The sequence below is a fragment of the Phoenix dactylifera genome, unplaced genomic scaffold (assembly GCF_009389715.1).
Source record: "Phoenix dactylifera cultivar Barhee BC4 unplaced genomic scaffold, palm_55x_up_171113_PBpolish2nd_filt_p 001400F, whole genome shotgun sequence".
Classification (NCBI taxonomy): Eukaryota; Viridiplantae; Streptophyta; class Magnoliopsida; order Arecales; family Arecaceae; genus Phoenix; species Phoenix dactylifera.
The window spans coordinates 57394-76788 of record NW_024068722.1 but is presented as its reverse complement, the minus strand read 5'-3'; the positions used below and the strand labels follow the sequence as shown (position 1 = coordinate 76788).

The window sequence follows — 19395 nt, the reverse complement described above, 5'->3', positions numbered from 1 at the left end:
CTCTCTCCTCTGGATGGAGATGTGAGATAAACTGCCCATTGACTTCCGGCTTAATGCATCTGCTACTACATTAGCCTTGCCCGGATGATACAGGATTTGGCAGTCATAATCCTTCAACAGCTCTATCCATCTCCTCTGTCTGAGATTCAAATCTCTTTGCTGCTGAATGTACTGGAGGCTTTTATGATCAGTATATATTTCACATTTCTCACCATATAAATAATGCCTCCATATCTTTAATGCAAATATGACAGCAGCCATTTCCAAGTCATGAGTGGGATAGTTTACTTCATGCTTTCTTAGCTGTCTGGATGCATATGCAATCACCTTGCCATTCTGCATCAACACACATCCCAATCCCACTTTAGAAGCATCACAGTAGACTACAAATCCGCCTGTATCCGTGGGTAGAGTCAAAACTGGAGCTGATGTGAGGCAATCTTTCAGCTTCTGGAAGCTCTGTTCACAAGAATCTGTCCAAGTGAACTTAACCTGCTTCCGAGTCAGCTTTGTTAATGGGGTAGCTATTTTTGAAAAGTCCTTTACAAACTTCCTATAGTACCCAGCCAAACCCAGAAAGCTCCTGATTTCTGTTACATTTGTTGGTCTCGGCCAATCCATAACTGCCTCAATCTTCTTGGGATCCACCCTGATCCCTTCCTTACATATTATGTGTCCCAAGAATCCAACTTCTTGTAGCCAGAACTCACATTTGGTAAGTTTGGCATACAATTCATGTTCTCTCAAGGTTTGTAGTGCTATCCTCAAATGCTCTTCATGATCAGCCTGACTCTTAGAATATATGAGGATATCATCTATAAAGACTATCACAAATCTGTCAAGATAGGGTTTAAAGACCCTATTCATCAAATCCATGAATGCTGCTGGGGCATTTGTCAGCCCAAATGGAAGCACTAGAAACTCATAGTGCCCATATCTCGTTCTGAATGCAGTCTTCAATATATCTTCCTTTCTGATTTTTAACTGATGATACCCAGACTGCAGATCAATCTTTGAGAAGTACTCAGCCCCTTGTAATTGATCAAACAGGTCATCTATCCTGGGGAGTGGGTATCTATTTTTGATGGTCACTTTATTCAGCTGTCTATAATCTATACATAATCTCAGCGACCCATCCTTCTTCTTCACAAACAGAACTGGGGCACCCCATGGTGATGTACTGGGCCTAACAAACCCCTTGTCTAGCAGATCCTGCAACTAGACCTTCAACTCCCTCAGCTCTGTAGGTGCCATACGATAGGGAGCAATCGATATAGGGTTTGTACCAGGAAGAAGTTCAATACTGAACTCAATTTCTCTATCAAGTGGCAATCCTGGTAATTCTCCTAGAAATACATCAGGATACTCCCTAACAACTGGAATCTGCTGCAGATCCACAGACTCTACCTGGGTGTCCATCACATAAGCTAGATAGCTTTGACACCCCTTTCTCAGCAGCCTCTTTGCTTTTACTGCAGACACCAAATTCATTGGGATCTCACTCCTGTCCCCTTGATATGTAAATTTTCCCTTATCTAAAGGTCTGAAAATAACACTCTTTTCTTGGCAGTTAATGGTGGCACGATTGTCTGATAACCAATCCATGCCCAGTATGACATCAAAGTCTAACACTGCCAACTCAATCAAATCGACTGGGAGTGTCTTACCTTCTACCTCTACCACACAGGTAGGATACACATATCTCACTTCTATACTATCCCCTACAGGTGTGCTAATAACTAAGGGAATATGCATCAATATCTTATCCTTAGCTAACTTTTTAGCAAAATAAGGGGACACAAATGAATGGGTAGCTCCAGAATCAAATAACACTCTAGCTTTAATCTTATCAATGAGGAGCATACCTGTCACAGCTGCATTTGATGCCTGTGCCTCCTGTGGATTTACCGTGAACACCCTTCCTTGCCCTCTGCCTGCTGGAGCTAACAGTTGAGATGGTCCAACACTCTGCTGTGACGTTGGTGTCTGACCTCTGCCTCTGCCTACAGGCCCCCTACTACTAGGCCTGTCCATCTGCACAGAAGGGTAGGATGTTAAAGGCACAAACTGCTGGGTGGCACCCTGCGGGCATTCTCTGACAAAATGACCCGGCTGTCCACATCTGTAGCACACTCCCTGACCCATTCTGCATCTGCCAGGGTGCTGCTTCCCACATATGCCACACATTGGCCATGATTGGAACTTAGATTCAGTTCTGGCCATAGTGACCGGAGGACGAGGTGCTAATGGTAAAGAAGCATCCTGTGACTGACCTCTTCTCCTCCACTTCCTCTTACGTGGGGCAGGTGGAGCTGAGCGTACAGACTGCTCTGTCGGGCCCTCCGGGAGACTTGCACCCTCAGATCTACCTCGGCTGCTTTGCCCTTTCCCCTTACTCATTTTCCTCTGTTCTCTTTCAGCCCTTTCCTCTTTGTTTCTGATCTTCCACTGTTTTGCTTTATCAATCAGCCTAGACAAGGTGGGGACCTCTACTGCCAGTACTGCATTATAAAGCGGAGAAATCAGACCCCGCCTGAATCTTTCTATCCTGGCAGCTTCAGTGGGGATGATGTAAGAAGCATACTTCCCCAATCTAGTGAACTCACGAGCGTACTCAGATACGCTCATTCCGGGCATCTGTTTCAGCCTCTCAAACTGAAGAGCCCGATTCTGCCTCTCAGCCGGAGACAAAAACTCATCCATCACTGCTTGCCTGAACTCTTCCCAGGTTGGAGGATTCCTACTGTACAATCTGTCCTCCACGTGCCTCTGGTACCAGCCCCAGGCATCTTCTTTCATTGTGAGCCCTACAAGTTCTATTGCCCTTGCATCAGAACAGGGCAGTCTCCGTATCATCTTTTCAGTCTCCTCCAGGAATCTCTGAGGATCTTCACCTTCTTCCCCCTTAAACTCCGGGGTTCTGAGCCTCAGAAACTCCTGTACAGTAATCCCCTCATCATTTAGAGCCCGCTTGGCCAAACTTCTTGGCACAACTACAGGAGGTGGGATGGATACTACTGACGGGGCAGGAGATTTCCCCCGAGCAATCTGCTCCCTCAGAGCCTGATTTTCCGCCAGTAACTGTTCCATTAATGCATCTCTACTTCCTACCTCTCCTTGATCATCAACCCTCCGTCTATCAGCAGGAGGAGATTTTTCTCTTTGGGGCTCGACATGTGCGGAACCCGCATCCAATGCTATATCTGGCTCCATCCTCCTTGGAAGTATTCTTTATATGTCTCTAAAAGAGTTAAAAAGAGAGGGCAGTCGTTACACACTGAGTCATAATATATTTTACTGAATTGTAAATGACTCATAAATTAATATACAGAAAAATCCTATGCTCCATAGTATAATCCTATACTTAATCCTGACTCACCCTATTGCTCTGACAGGACTCTTCTTAACCTTGGCTCTGATACCAAGCTTTGTCACGACCCCCGCCCCGTTCCCGGCGGGCCGCCGCGACGGTCCTAGGGTGCGGGTAGGCATAAGGCCACCAGCCACCACGTAGAACCCTATTACCTATCAATCATTATTAAATTCTAAAAATTTTGGCATGATGCATGCACAAAATGATCACCTTTCCTATAGTGACCTGTCAGGATTATCTCAATACATACAACACACTACCTGTCAGAGCAGCAATCACATAATCTGTCACATAATGAACCTGGACAATATATATCAATACATCATCTCAGGCATATAACTCATCTGCACACATATATATATATACCTGCTTCCTAATCCATCCATGGTCAAACCCATATCCACAACAGGATCTATGACTGTAACTATGCACTATATACAATAGAAGGTTTATAATACACCAAAAGGTATAAACCTCTATCTACATTATATTATACTATACTATGGAGCGGCACAGCTAGCAGGCAACCACTAATCCTGCTCCTCTCTATACAATACCTGCCCTGCAATCAAAAACACCAAACTGGGGAGTGAGTATATAAATACTCAGTGAGTGGAGTAGAGAGTACTATGCACATGAGACAGAATATAATCATGGCTCGAGATGAAATCTCAAGATCAATAACAACATGAACATGAACTCAACATAGAGAATATGGAATAAATCATCAATATCACCTCAATCAATATCAACTCATCTGAAGCATATATGGAATAATCAAGCAAACATATATGCTACTCATGAATATGCTCAACAGATCATAATGCTGGAACATACAAATCAGGTATCAATATGCTGAAATCATCACTAGACAGCTGTCGGGAGGTGGGTTTTACGCCCCAGGCGAACCAGCAACAACTCCTTACTGTCACATGCATATGTAGGATAAGACATCACACTAATCATGTAAATGCCGGCCAGTATCCAGAACAGAAATCCATCTCACATCTACATACTAAACGGCACCTCGCGGGAATTCTACATCCGCGGAAAGCCATACTGCACCTCGCGGGGTCTTACTATGCCCGGCGGCAAGCAGAATATAAGTCGTAGGACCGGCCGATCCTACGCCTAGGGCCGTGTCCCCCCCTAGGAAGGGACTGGGCTCCGCCCACCCAGAAGGCTACTATGTGCACAAAGGCCGATGTTCAACCCCATCGACTATAGGTGTCCTGCAAATACTGCCAAGCCATGCATAAATGCCATAATGCACCCTCCCAATACTCTACTAAAAAGGAGCATAATCAAGACTACCACTCACTCGGCCACGACCCAATTATAACTAACATCAGGGTTGGGAGTGAGGAATCACGGGAGTACAATGCAACTCAATATACCATGAGAAGGGCTCTACAAGTCTTTGAAATAGAGGAAATGAAATCAATTTACAAAAGAAGTCATTTCACAATTCAGATCCAATTTAATTACTCATAAAGGAGTATAATCAAGCTACGACTCACAAGTCTTTAAAATAGAGGAAATGAAATCAATTTACAAAAGAAATCATTTCACAATTCGGAATCAATTTAATTACTCATCAACCCCTCGTAATTCCTCTCAATGTTTCCTCAAATGCATGTACAGAATAATCAAGCATGGAGAATCAAGATTATAGAGGAATCTACTACAATATTAATCAATATGCTCAAGTGGAATCAATTCACACTTGGCGACATTCATGAAAATGAATTAAGGATGCTCATGGTGCAAAGTACATGACTCCCACTCACCTGCCAATCCGGCACGGCCTCGATACGCCTCTAGAATTCTACAGCAGGCAGTGGAAAACTTCTTCCTCTCGTTTCCTAGCTTCTTGCCCAACTGTGACATGCATTTACCATACATTTAGTCTTGTATCAAGGTCATAATCTACGTGCCAATTATAATATAGGGAACTTTAATTGATTCAACTCCCCCCGTTTCCTAAATCTTTTCTTTTCTTTCTCTTTTTCTTTTTCTATTAATTAACTCATCATTTATGTGTATTAGGGACTCCCTTGCACGAGTACAAGGTCTCCCTTAGCCTAATCTAGGCTTAATACCCTATTATGGCATGAAATCCCTTATTTTCCACTCGGATGAACAGTAACCCGAACTGACAGTGGGTTACTTCATCCCGGTTTTGATCCACTTTCAGGACTCCAAATTTGATGAAATTTTTACCTAACATTCTACACTCATAGGGGATTCTAAAGAGGTAACATGCATTGCTATCGGAGGTCGTTTGACCCCCTAAATAATTCGCCGAAGTTGGGACTTCGACACAGTTTTTCCGTAGTGCCGGAAAAATTTGTCAAAATCCGATTCTTCTTCTTTTAACCGCCTCTACAACCCTTATCCGACCCCTCTAGACTATATTCACCCTTTGTATAGCCTAATGTCATTAAAAGACTAGATAGGGATGGATATTTACCTTTTTCTTTTTGGAAAATCGAGGTCCTTGCATAGAGGGGAAGGAGATCTACGTTTTTCCCTTCAGCTGGAAGTGCAACCGGGATCCCCCTCCTCCTCGAATCCCCTTCCTCTTCTTCTTTCTTCTTCTTCTTCTTCTCCTTTTCTTTCCTTCTTTTCCTCCACGCCTGAGAACCCCCTCTCTGTGACTCTCTCTCGGTTTCATTCCCGTGAGCCACCAACCACCCCATTTAAATCACATCAAAGCACTATTCACCTTTGTTTAATATTATTAAATTCCCATTTTGCCCCTAACACTTCAACATATCTACAACTATGCCATTATCTTTTGATTCCTTCCAATTTTACCCCTTATATCAATTTTAAAGGACTATTCTATCCCTTTTTATATAAAAAAAAATTTTGGGGTTATTACAGTCAGACCCACCGTATAACCGTAGGAATAAAGTCGTCATTGGGTCCTCACCTAACAGTTATTGGTGCCCAACCCCACCTTTACCCTACAACATCTCATGTCTATAGAGAGGTCCAGCCTCCCGATGCAACTTGACCACTGTGTCCAGCCGAGACAAATCAACATCAGAAAGGCCTTAGCAGCTCTACTACAGTGGAAGACCTATTGACTTAATATTGGTTAATCAGGTTTTAGTGTTTGCAACTTGAGCCCTTCATAAGAGGTAATCGAACAATTGGCCAGGTAAGCAGGTGGGAGGCTCCCCTTACTCAGAGAGTAAGGTCCTAATTAAGTAACCACCTTTCATGCTTTCCTAGACACCAATTAGATCAATTAATCTAATATGACTTGCTCATGTCGGTTCACTCTCGACTTGATTGAGGAGGTTTTTATTTAGGTCTCAATTGGGTTTGCTACATCACATGTAAACCTATCTACCCGACTCGCATTCACATCTCATGCAAACGGTACATCACAGGCAGTTATAATCGCAGCATCAAATAAAGTTAAACTTTAAATAGGTGATGATCATGGATTCTAATTAGGTCGTATTACAAGCACATGCACATCAATCGATCAAGTGGTCTTCAACTCTTGAATTGGTTCTAAGCCTCCTTGATTCGATCCTTGATCAACTCTTGATCCCATCGCCATCAACCGCTTAGATCACCTTTCATCTCATGCCTTTGCTTCAACTTGATCGTTGATGTACATCACATCACAGAAATACAACCAGATGTAAAATAAAAATAAAAATAAATTACATCTCCTTTTAGGAGGCACGCAGGCCTCTCAAAACATCAAATAAGATGCATGCAAGCATCTGAAAAATTACATGACATCGCAGATCACATCGCAGGTCATTACATTTGACACCAAAAGGGTTTGAATCCTATGATCATCACCGTATGCAACAATTATAATTTTCAGATCTGAAAACTAACTGATTATATCATGACATAGGTCGCTGATCATGCTAATCATGATTCTAAACTTTGTAATCCCATTAACAATGCAATTAGAATCATCTTTTTATCACATAAAAATCAGCATGCAAAAATCAGCACCCCTGAAAAATCTGCATGCAGAATTTTTCAGCATGCATGATCATTCAATTTTCAGATCTAATAAGCCTTTAGATATTTAATTCTTACCTTAATCTACGAAGCCTGGCTCTGATACCACTGTTGGGAACCCGCCCATGCCGCTGATATTTCAAAAATTAAATCAGATGGCAGCGGAAGAGGCATGTGCGGGATCGACGTTCATCGCATGAACGTTGTTTCGAGACCTTTCGTAATTAGGTAAGAATTAAAACTTTTAGAACTATTAGGAAGATCAAATCTTCACCTTGCGCGGGTAGATGATCACTGCAAATCTGAATTCATGGTTTTTGGAAGAGGGTTCGCTTGAAGCCGTTCAAACGTCCGGCCTCTACGGGTATCCACACGAAGCAGGATCCGATCCAAGCTCTCTATCTCACCGGGGTGCTAGCTCCCTTGCAGAGATAGCTTTGATGGCTGATGTCCTCCCTCTCAATCAACTCTTGATTGTGCTTGGAAGGAGGAAGAAGAAGGATGAAGAAGAGGAAGAAGATGAGCCCCTACGCAGCCTTCTGCTGTTCCTTGCGTTGGATGAAGGAAGGGAAGGGAAAGGAAGCCGCCAACTCTTGGCTTTTCTTCTCCCTTTGCTTGTGGCTGAACCAAGAGGAGGAGAGGGGGCTTCCACGGCTTGAAGAGGAAGAAAAGGATTCATCTAGGGCGCCGGCCCTAGTCCTCCTTTAATAAGGATGAAGGGCTCCTACAAGTTAGGAGCCCTTGACAACTTTCCAAGAGGGGGCGCCGGCCCCCTCTCTCTTCATGTCGCACCTAATCAAGTGGAGAGGGGCTGATGCCCCTCTTACTTGGTTAGCCTAATCCTCTTCCAAAGAGGATTAGGTCCCTCTTTCATGGTTTAATCCTAATCTAATTAGGATTGGCCAAATTGGGTTCAATCTATGCTAGTCCTAATCCAATTAGGACTTGAATGAATCATGGCTCAATTGAACTCTTTAATCCTAATCCAATTAGGAGTCATGTTGATTCATTAGATTAATAATTAATTTGGACTTAAGGAATCCTAATCCAATTAGGATGTATTTTAATTTTAGTCCTAATCCAATTAGGACTCTATTTGAATCCGAAGTCCTAATCCAATTAGGATTTCTAGGAATCCTACTTCAAGTAGGAATCCGATTTTGATTCAAAATTCCTAATCTTATTAGGATTGTAGGAATCCTATTCCAAGTAGGAATCCTAGTCCTACTCCAATTAGGATTTCCAGTCCTAATCCAATTAGGACTCTAGGAATCCTACCCGAAGTAGGACTCTTGTTTCAAGTCCAATTAATTAATCCCCTTTGTTCCTTCTTCAACTTCTTGTCAATCAAATTGATTACTCGTGATTCATAATCACTTTTCAACCATCAGATCGGTCAATACTTCTAGTGTGTGTGACCCCATAGGTTCTACTCTGACTGGTAGTGAGATATATTGTGATCTCTATCTCAATATCATTGAAAACTCCTTTCAATGGGTTGGAACGATTCCAACTCTACTCATTAGGGTTTATCGATCATCGAGATAATCCCTGTGAGTCCCACCATCCACCAGTGACACCTAGCAGCATGTAGTGGCTACCCAGCAGAATGGAATGGTGAACCTCTAGGTGCAGTTAACATGTGATACAGTCCTACTATCGTGGATCCCTACAGGACGGAGGTCATGGACAACTCGTCAAACCCCATCGTCTGTCATATGTCAAGATTTATTCGACTTGAGTTCGATAGTGGAAAACTCTTTTTCCACTTTATATTACTGCCCTGGCCAAGGTCTTAGAACTCAGTCTAACAAATCACATAGGATCACTCCTCTTCTATCAAGGTCGATAGATTCCTTATAGGTGCATACCCTACTCCTACAGTGAACCTACTGCAGCCAATCTACACTGCATGGACCCATATGGCTAGAAACCATGTATGTGTGCAGTCAAACTACAATAACCTCACTGTGAGTAGCCGAAGCACCGCAGGTCAAAGGACCAGTCACACTACTGCAACATCAAGCAAGTCACTGACGAGTGGATAGACATCCAAGTGACTTCTTGTCTTGGTCACGCTCAGTACCCTTGTTCTCTAACAAGCACCTGCACTATCACTTCAGTGTCCCTACACTGTGGACTCAAGTCTCGTCCATCCAGAAGGAAAGTGATCTGTGCACTGATCGGATCGATCACCGTCCTCGTGATGATCCATTGATCAGGAGCATTTAGAAATTAATCACCAATGATACATGGCTCAAATTCTCAACTCTTGAGAATATGTATCATCATCTTATTAATTCCTTGGACGATTCATAGACACATAAACAATATGAATGAAAAGATGCCTTTTATTTATTCAATAATAAATAGTCAAGTACAAAATTATGTCCCTAGAATTAATAATGTGTCAGCCAGATTGGCTTCTAGGGCATACATCTAACATTGTGTACTACTGAGAGTCGACTCTCGTTTTCTTTGGAGTCGACCTGTCAACCATCGGAGTCGACTCGCGTTCCACAGGAGTCGACTCGAATCTCAGGGTCGAAAATCGCTCTCTGACTTTTCTGTCTGTAACTCCTTGGAGTCGACTCATACTACTCCGGAGTCGACTCAGTAAACATCGGAGTCGACTCGCGTACTTCAGGAGTCGACTCGCTGACAGGTTTTGAATTGATGCTTTCTGCTCGTCTGTCTGTTCTCAGTCGGAGTCGACTCGTAATGATCCGGAGTCGACTCGAGCCCGTGCCAGTGATTCTGATACGCTTGGAGTCGACTCGTAATACTCTGGAGTCGACTCGAGTCTCAGACTTTGGTTCAAACTGACTTCTTAACTTATCCAAAATATTATGAACCAAGTCTAGAAACACTTTAGACAAGATTTTCACTGAAACACTCAATTGAATTCATTAGTAAACAAGAGATATACTCAGATGCTTTGAGCTCATCAAAATCAAATAGGATTATGATCAATCACTCCACAGAATTGCTTGTAGTAGTATTTGCATTAGACAAATTTTGCTCTTATATTCTTGGTGCTTCTATTGTTATCTTCACGGACCATGCATCGCTAAATAATTTGCTGGATAAGAAAGAAGCCAAACCACGCTTAATACGATGGATACTTCTACTCCAAGAATTTGATATCACAATCAAAGATAAAAAGAAAGTAGAGAATGTGGTTGCTGACCATTTATCATGGCTAGTTTTTAATGATTCGGTGCCACATTTTTCCATCAAGGACTCATTCCCCGAAGAGCAATTGTTTGCACTTTCTACTATGCCATGGTATGCTGATATTGTAAACTTTCTTGTTTACGAACCGGATACCAGAGCATTAGGGATTGAATGATAAGAATAATTTCTTGCATGAAGTAAGGAGTTATTATTATGATGCCCCCTATTTGTTCAAGTATTGCAATGATCAAATCTTTAGAAGATGCATACCGGATCATGAGATGCAAAGTGTACTCTTTTTTTGTCATGCCAGTGCTTGCGGAGGATATTTTGCATCTAAGAAAACGACAGCTAAGGTGTTGCAATGTGGTTTTTATTGGCCTACACTATTTAAAGATGCCCACGAGTTCTGTAGGATATGTGACCAATGTCAACATGTTGGGAGTCTAACTCGTAGACAAATGATGCCTCTTCAGCCCATTACTGTTATTGAAATTTTTGACATGTGAGGCATTGATTTCATGGGTCCATTTCTGCCATCTTTTGGACACGAATACATATTAGTCGGTGTTGAATATGTATCCAAATGGGTTGAAGCGGTATCTTGTCGAACAAATGACCACAAACCAGTTTTAAAATTTCTTAAAGAAAACATATTTTCTAGGTTTGGGATGCCCAAGGTTATAATTAGTGATGGGAAAAAACATTTCTGTAATAAGCCTTTTGAGATCCTATTATGAAAGTACGGTATCATCCATAAAATTGCAACTTCTTATCACCTGCAGACTAGTGGCCAAGTAGAGTTAGCCAATCGGGAAATTAAACGAATTTTGGAGAAAACGGTGAATCCATCACGCAAAGATTGGTCTTTAAAACTTTATGACGCATTGTGGGCTTACCGTACTGCTTATAAAACTATTCTTGGTATATCCCCGTATCGGCTAGTCTATGAAAAAGCATGTCATCTACCTGTTGAAATAGAGCATAAATTGTATTGGGTCATTAGGAAATTAAACTTTGAATTGCAAGATGCTGGTTTAGCTAGAAAATTATAATTAAGTGAGTTGAATGAAATTCGTCGGGATACGTATGACAATGCTAGACTGTGTGAAGAACGAATAAAAATTAGGCACGATAAATCAATTCTAAGAAAATCTTTTGAACCTTCACAAAATGTTCTTTGTTATGACTCTCGCTTATATCTATTTTCTGAAAAGTTACGATCAAGATGGACAGGTCATTTTATTGTAAAAATTGTTTTTCCACACGGGGCAGTTAAGATTGAGAATCCACAGGATGACAAAATTTTTAAGGTAAATGGACACAGATTAAAACTTTTTCTTGAGAATTTTGCATATGAAGAGGACTCCTTTCCTTTGGGGAGCCTTCTTATGATTGAGCATGACGGCAAAGGTATGTGTATATTAGTTAGAATTATTTTTTTTTATTTCTAGTTTTCTTCTTATTTTGTAGGTCTTCTTTTCTGGATATCAACAGCTCAAGGTATTCCTCTTCTCCCCAATATTATTTTCTCTATTGTCTCTCATATATAGTTTTCTTGCTTCTTTTACATTGAGGACAATGCAATGTTTAAGTTGGGGAGGAGAGAAATATTTTGCAAAAAATAAATAAATAAATAAATAAATAAGAAGAAAAAAAAGAAGAGAGATTTTGTTTTTGCATTTGATTTATTCTATTACTTTCTTTTCTGAGCAAATGCACATGTATTTTCATATTGAGTTTGTGCAATTATTAAGGCAAGGAACACATGCATACTATAACTGATCAGAGACCTATTATTAGATCCCTGCACGTGTATTTCATGACAATAGGAAGGCCTCAGGAGTTCACATTTGTTAACTGCATTTTTGTTAGCCTGATCCGTAAAAGAAGTACGAGTATCCTTGTTCGTACCATAAGGTTCATAATTTGGTTTTCACATAAAGATAGGGGTTGAATATCCCGACTAGATTACTTAGGTGCCTTAAAAAACAAATCCTTATGATGACAAGTCTGGCCTCGTGGCATAGTCTGGTTTGAGTAATTAAGTCCGAGGGGTGTTTCACCTAATGTCTTGAGCCAATTGGATCGGGGGTCATTGGCTGAAAGCTCGCTACATAGACCTTACTAGAGCCTAATGGGGTTGGACAGTTGTAGTTGTCATATGTATAAAAAAATAAAATAAAAATAAAAATAAGCATGAATGAGTTGGTCAGGCTGAACCTAGTGACATGTGGTAATGACTGGTTTGACTCTATTGTATTGGACCTCTGTGTACCCGGGTTGTTTAGTTGGGATTGATAGCTCTTTCTTTACATGCGAACCATTCTAGACAAATTTAGACAACATGTGATATTCTGAAAATTTGATGGATCAGGTTCTAACAAATTGTAGAAAATACTTGTGGACTTGAGTAGTGCGCCTAAAAATCGGGCAGTGCCCTATTGTGGTGGAGGTATTAGTACACTGAAAAAGTCATACTATTTTATGCACACTACATGATCATACTTTTCTTGTTTTGATAGTTGCCATGCTTGAAAATATATATTAATTAATTACATGTGTATTAACTTAGAATTTATTTCACATTTTTATTAGGATCTCATGTCATATCATTCATGATGTTTGTGGGTAACATCTCTGCAAACCCTCACGAGACAACACTTGTCCACTAGGATAATCTAGGGGTTTAACGGCTTGTTGCATGTGCTAAGTGCAATCATAACGCCCTACGAAAGTAGGTACATATCTTAGTTTTATGTCTTTAGCTTCAATAAAAAGTTATAGGTTAACCCACACCTTTTGCACTCTCATTTTATTATTTGCTCGTTAATTGCTAGAAACTAGCAAAAAGCAAGTTGGGGGGTGTGATGAGAGCACAAAAGTGCGATCTACACATTACTTAAATTAGTATTATTGTTAGCAAATAATGATAAAAGTGTTACATTAATATTATATTTTTGTGAGATGCAGGTGATCGTAAATCAAAGCTAAAATGTATATTGGGTCCAAAAAGATGCATCACCGCAAGTGACCAGCCAACCGCATGGGTCAACTCCAGTTGCACACTAGAAGGAGGCTAAGTTCAGCCGTCCAGTTCACTGCAACCAAATCCCAGCAGCCAACAGCCCGTGCATCTCATCCCGATGGAGCCCTCGTGCAACCCATCCTCTTCTCCTATGAGTGATCCACAGCATTCGCGAGCACCTCCAGCCATCCGCATGTGAATTTTCCAAGTCTCACCCGTCCGCGAATCCATGCTTCATTTTCAAGCCGTCCACGCCCCATTCTGCTTCTCCCGAGCGTCCCAGTGTGCGACTCCTCATCCCGTGTCCATGCAACCTCCCAGCATCCTGAATCTCAGCTTCCTTCCGCGTCTTCCTCGCATTCCTCGCATCCATCCGAGTCCCAGCAAAGTCCCGATCTTCCCTTCCGCATCCCATGCTTCAAGATCCACGATCAAATCACCTAGGCGATCGCAATCTTCCGGAATATCTGGTCCCTGCATCCGCGCTTCATCTTCCGCGTGCAATCCAGTCATCCCGTCCGCTCATCCCATTCACCTCACGAGTCCTAGCTTCCTCCACCATCCACCTCTTCTGGATTTGCAGTCATTCGAATCCCATCACGCGTCCAAGGTCCTGCTATCAGCTCCTCCGCGTCCGCTTCTTCCGCCTATCCACTCTTCTATGGATCAGCTTCTCCACATTCGGGATACTCGGCGGCCAGCATGAAAAGAGCATCTCGTTCGTCCATTCACGCGGCTCTCCAGGTTGTACCGTGTGGATGAAGGGATCCATCGCAGGGTATAGAAGGGGGCTCCCTCGGGTGAAAAGAGGATCATCTCTCTCGGCTGGGGAGTTCTCATTCTAAAAAAAAAACAGAGGAGGGAAGAAAAAGGAAAACAGTGGATGCCCTGTTTCCGAAAAGAAAAAGAAAAAAAAAGAAAGGAGGCTAATGGTTGAAATGATTGGCTAAAGTCCTAGGTGATGGGTGAAGGAAGATCCTTTGATGTACCGAGTTCATGATGTAATTCTACTCCTTTGCTTTATACGATTTATCTTTTTGAGTATGCCATGATTCTTATATGTTGAATTTTTTTTTATGATTTATGCTTATTGATACATGTCTTCGTCGATTATTTGATTCATCGTTGACGTTATAAGGCACGTTGAATACTTAGAAAGAGAATTCATGTTATCAAGATCATACTCCATAATTAAATTTTATCTGCTTATAATTCTAAAAAAAACAAAAGAATTTGATATTTTCAAAGGAGATTCTGGATCCCTACACCATCTTAATCTATCCAAACTTCCATTCTCTATTTACTAATTTAATTTCTGTTTGCAAAACATCATCTTAATCCACAAATTTATTGAATTAATTAATCTAAAATTACTAAATAATCTGATATATATTTCGTTCCCTGAGAATTCGACCTCGGACTCCCGAGAATTTATTACTTGTACGATTCTCCTATCCTTGGGAGATTAGTTTCGCGAAAGCATTTTTGCGAACGCGTCACCCCTCCTCCGCCTCTTCTTCCATCCGCGTTCACAACGCGTCTGCAATCAAGGAGCCGCTCCAGCCTGCGATCCAGCCATCCTCCGCGGCGGATCCATGCCTCCTCCAGCAAAGATCCCGCGACAGCTTCCATCTTCATCCTCCCAGCGTGTTCACAGCAGCAAATCCTTGCCATCCTCTCTTCTTCCGAATTAACCTCCTTCCTAGCCGTCCATGAAGCTTTTGGAGCCATCGATCCAGCCATCTTCTTCAGCCCTCCACATTCGCAGCGTGATCACAGCAGCCTGTGATGCATCCAAAGGATCCACATCCTTCTCCCAGCATCCCGCGGCCAGCTTTCCCATCGATCCAGCCGATCGTTCGCGTGCATTCCTCTCTGCGATCAAGCTTCCGTTACCCCTCCATTAGGGGATCCATCGGCTGGCCAAAGGGGATGGGCGATCTATAAAGGAGGCTCTCGGGGAGGAAAGAAGGGAAGAGGGGGCTCACATCCGGAAAGAACAGAGCCATGCTCTGTTTTTTAAAGCAAGAAAGGAGAAAAAAAGGAGAGTGGTTCCACCGAGAGGAGTTCTTTCTTTTCTCCTCTTAATGGAGTTTCTATTCTTTATTTGTGTGCTTCAATCGCCTCCCTGTGGATCGACCTCCTACAATTACTATTCATCGAGTAGAGGATGGTAAGAGTAGTATAAAAATCTTTGTTTATTGGTTAAGACTTTGACGACATCCTTTTTAAGTCATCCTCAGGTCTACCAAAAGAGAGCCAACAACAGTGGGAGTTCTTTCCTGCATCCTTCGGCAGGACAATGAGCCGGGGCTAGACTGTGCTTGGATCTGGCGCCTGGGACTCCACCCAAGGGTAGCACTGTTCCTATGGAAGGTGGTTTGGGAATGTCTTCCGACGAGAGCAGTATTCAGCAGACGAGGGCTGAGGATCCCTCAGAGTGTGGGGAGTGTTGTGTGGATGAGACGGTAGACCATGCGATGTTTTAGTGCATATGAGGTAGGGTGACCTGGTGGTTGGCAGGGATCTCGCGGGAGGCTTGGAGCTGGAGGGACCAGTTCCTACAGGCCATATATCGATGGTCGGAGTCTCCACTACTTCGCCAGGAGGCAGTTAGGGCAACTTACATGGCCTACCAGATCTGGCTAGTAAGGAATGCTCAAACTTTTGGTGAACACAGTATGTCACCGAGGCTCGTAGTGGAGAGCGCCTGAGTGCAGGCGGCGGAACTTAGTCACGTCACACCCGTTGAAGGGACTTTCATAGTTTGGGACATTTAAGGTTCTTATTTTGCTCCGACAACACCCCGTACGATGTTTTTCACCTGGGACCCCCCGAGCTTCCTCAAGGTCAATTTCGATGGGTCTGTTTTGGACGGAGGTACGAAGGGAGGCATGAGTTTTGTTATTCAGAGCCCGTACGCTAGGGTTGTGGCTGCAGGTGGCTGTCAGCTATTCGACATCTCAGTTTTCCGGTGTGAAGCTAAGGGCTGCTTGGGCGGAACTTCGTCATGCCCGGCGCGATATACAAGACAGCTCTATTATCCTGGAGGGCGACTCGACCACGGTCATCAGTTGGATCTATAGGGGCCCAAGGGGTAATAGCTGAGACCACCCATTGCTCCGAGATATTTGGGAAATGTTGAGGGACGGAGAGGCCTTCCAGGCCAAGTATATCTTCTGAGAAGCCAATAGTGCTGCGGATTGGATGGCTACTTTGTGGGCTGGAGATGGAAAGTTGTCTTGGGCACTCCGAGACATTTTGTTTTCTAACTTGATTGGGTGGGTGTATCCGTACTCGTCAAATATGATCTACCCGCTTTAAGAGGAAAAATAATAATAATAATAATAATAATAATAATAATAATAATAATAATAATAATAATAATAAAACAGCTCTAGTTATAAAATCGATGCACAAGGACCGAACGTTTAATTTTTCAAAAAAAAAAATCTTTATCGAGTCAACGTCAAAGTCTTCTTCCTCTCCCCCGTCTTCTTTTCCCTTCAACTTCCCCAGCCTCGCCGTCTCTTCTTGCTACCTCCCCTCGATCAACTCCCTCCGAACGATCAGCAACTACCATCCCTTTGCTCTCTCCTTTTCATCCTCGCCTCGCCATGGACTGGAACAATCTGCTCTCCAAGGCCGCCTCCATCATCCCCAAATTCCCCGACAAGCTCGTGGACTGGCTTGTCTCCCTCTTCCAGTCCGAGTACTCCCTCATCCGCGGCCTCGAAGACGAGATCGACAAGCTCCGAAGAACCATCCCTTTGCTCTCTCCTTTTCATCCTCGCCTCGCCATGGACTGGAACAATCTGCTCTCCAAGGCCGCCTCCATCATCCCCAAATTCCCCGACAAGCTCGTGGACTGGCTTGTCTCCCTCTTCCAGTCCGAGTACTCCCTCATCCGCGGCCTCGAAGACGAGATCGACAAGCTCCGAAGAACCCGCGACCGGATCCACTCCCTCGTCACCGACGCCGAGGAGCGCCGCTACATCGAGGACGACTCCGTCAAGCGCTGGCTCCGCGAACTCAAAGAGGTCGCCTTCGCCGCCGACGAACTCCTCGATCGCCACCAGACACAGCTCAATCTCTCCCCCATCGACCAGAGCAGCGGCGAGGCCGGCCCATCCCGCAAGCGGAAGCGCTCCTGGTCTCTCCATTCCCTGGGCCTCGGCCATGACCCGGTTCTTCTCCAGCGCCGGAGACTGGCGACCCAGATAGCCAAGATCAAGGAGAGGTTCGACGAGATCGCCGAAGCCCGGAAGAATCTCCCTCTGGAGGCCGGAGACGGGAGGAGAAGGGGGCGAACGGGAGAAAGCTCGCCCCCTTCTCAATCCGTGGCCTCTTATGACAGCTCACATGTCGTCCGCCGAGAAGTTGAGAAGGCAGAGACTGTTAGCGCATTGATGTCGGATCATGGAAAAGTCGTCCCCGTTCTTCCGATCTATGGAGCTCCTGGAATCGGTCAGACCACTCTTGCTAAATTAGTCTACCATGACGCTCAAGTGAAAATTTTTTTCGATTTGAGGGTTTGGGTTGGTTTGTCCAAAGGATTTGATGTGAGAAGGGTTACGAAAGAGATTATAGAATACATAGGCCGCGAGGAGAAATGTAATATATCCAGCTTGGACGCTCTGCTGCGTCACCTGAGCTGCAAGGTGAGTGGGAAAAAGTTCTTGCTGGTGCTGGATAACTTGTGGGCTGAGAATTTCCAGTTCTCGGAGACGCTGCGGCTTCCATTGGTGGCTGGAGGAAAGGAAAGTAATGTATTGATTACAGCCATAGCCCGCCTTTTATAAGGGTAGGGCTATTAACGAGCCGAGCCCGAGCCTGGGAGAGCTCGGCTCGGCTTGTTTCACAGAAGCTTGGGTTCGGGCTCGGGCTCGGACTCGGTAATGAGCTCTGTATTGGGCTCGAGCTCGGACTTGTTTGGCAAAGCAAAGGCTCGGGCTTGAGCTCGTAAAACTTGTTTCAATTACGAGCTCCGGAACAGGCCTGAGCTCGGGCTCGGGCTCGTAATTGGGCTCGAGCTCGGGCTCGATAACAGGCTATTTTTCTCTATGTGGTCAGATTTTTATGAATTATAGTGCTGAAATAAGATCTTTCAGTAGGAGACTGGAGCTCGTTTGGGCTCGTGAGCTGCTCAGGCTTGAGCTCGGCTCGGGTGCAAACGAGCCTCATATGGGTCTCGGGCTCGGGCTCGGGCTCGTTTGACTAATGAGCCGAGCCCGAGCCAGATTTTTACTGAGCTGAGCCCAAGCAGCTCGGCTCATTAATAGCCCTATATAAGGGGAAGGTGGCTATCGTTTACAGCCATAGCCCGCCTTTTATAAGGGGAAGGTAGCTATCGTATACAACAGCTCATGTACAGTGCCAACGGCTACAATGTCAGGTATTACAACGGCTACAGTGTCGGTATTACAATGGCTACAGTCACGTCAAAAGCTAAGCTAAGCTAAAGCTAAGCTAACATCTTCCCTCAAACTCAAGATGGGAGCGAAGATGCCATCTTGAGTTTGTAAACCAAATCACGATGACGTTCCGGTGGATGTGCCTTCGTAAAGATATCAGCAAACTGATCCACAGAAGCAACATATATCAACTGAAGAGTACCTTGCTTGATATGATGCCGAATGAAGTGACAGTCTATCTCAATATGCTTCGTTCGCTCATGAAACACATCTTTACGGGCAATCTGCATGGCACTTACATTATCACAATGTAGAGGGAACTGCTAGTCAAAAGAACACCCATATCATGCAGTAGCCATCGAAGCCATAAGAACTCAGAGGTAGTATCTGCCAGTGCACGA

At 43.7% G+C, this 19395-nt stretch overlaps 1 protein-coding gene across 1 annotated transcript; it reads left to right on the top strand.

The window, feature by feature from the left end:
* The first annotated feature begins 17197 nt into the window (after positions 1 to 17197).
* Positions 17198 to 18382, top strand: LOC120108574 (putative disease resistance protein RGA3). Its single transcript, XM_039122217.1, has one exon. It carries the CDS (start codon positions 17198 to 17200, stop codon positions 18380 to 18382), a length of 1185 nt encoding a protein of 394 aa, XP_038978145.1.
* Positions 18383 to 19395: the final 1013 nt, after the last annotated feature.

Excerpts from the sequence above, each read along its gene's own strand:
- LOC120108574 (XM_039122217.1), top strand. The coding sequence starts at position 17,198 with ATGGACTGGAACAATCTGCTCTCCAAGGCCGCCTCCATCATCCCCAAA.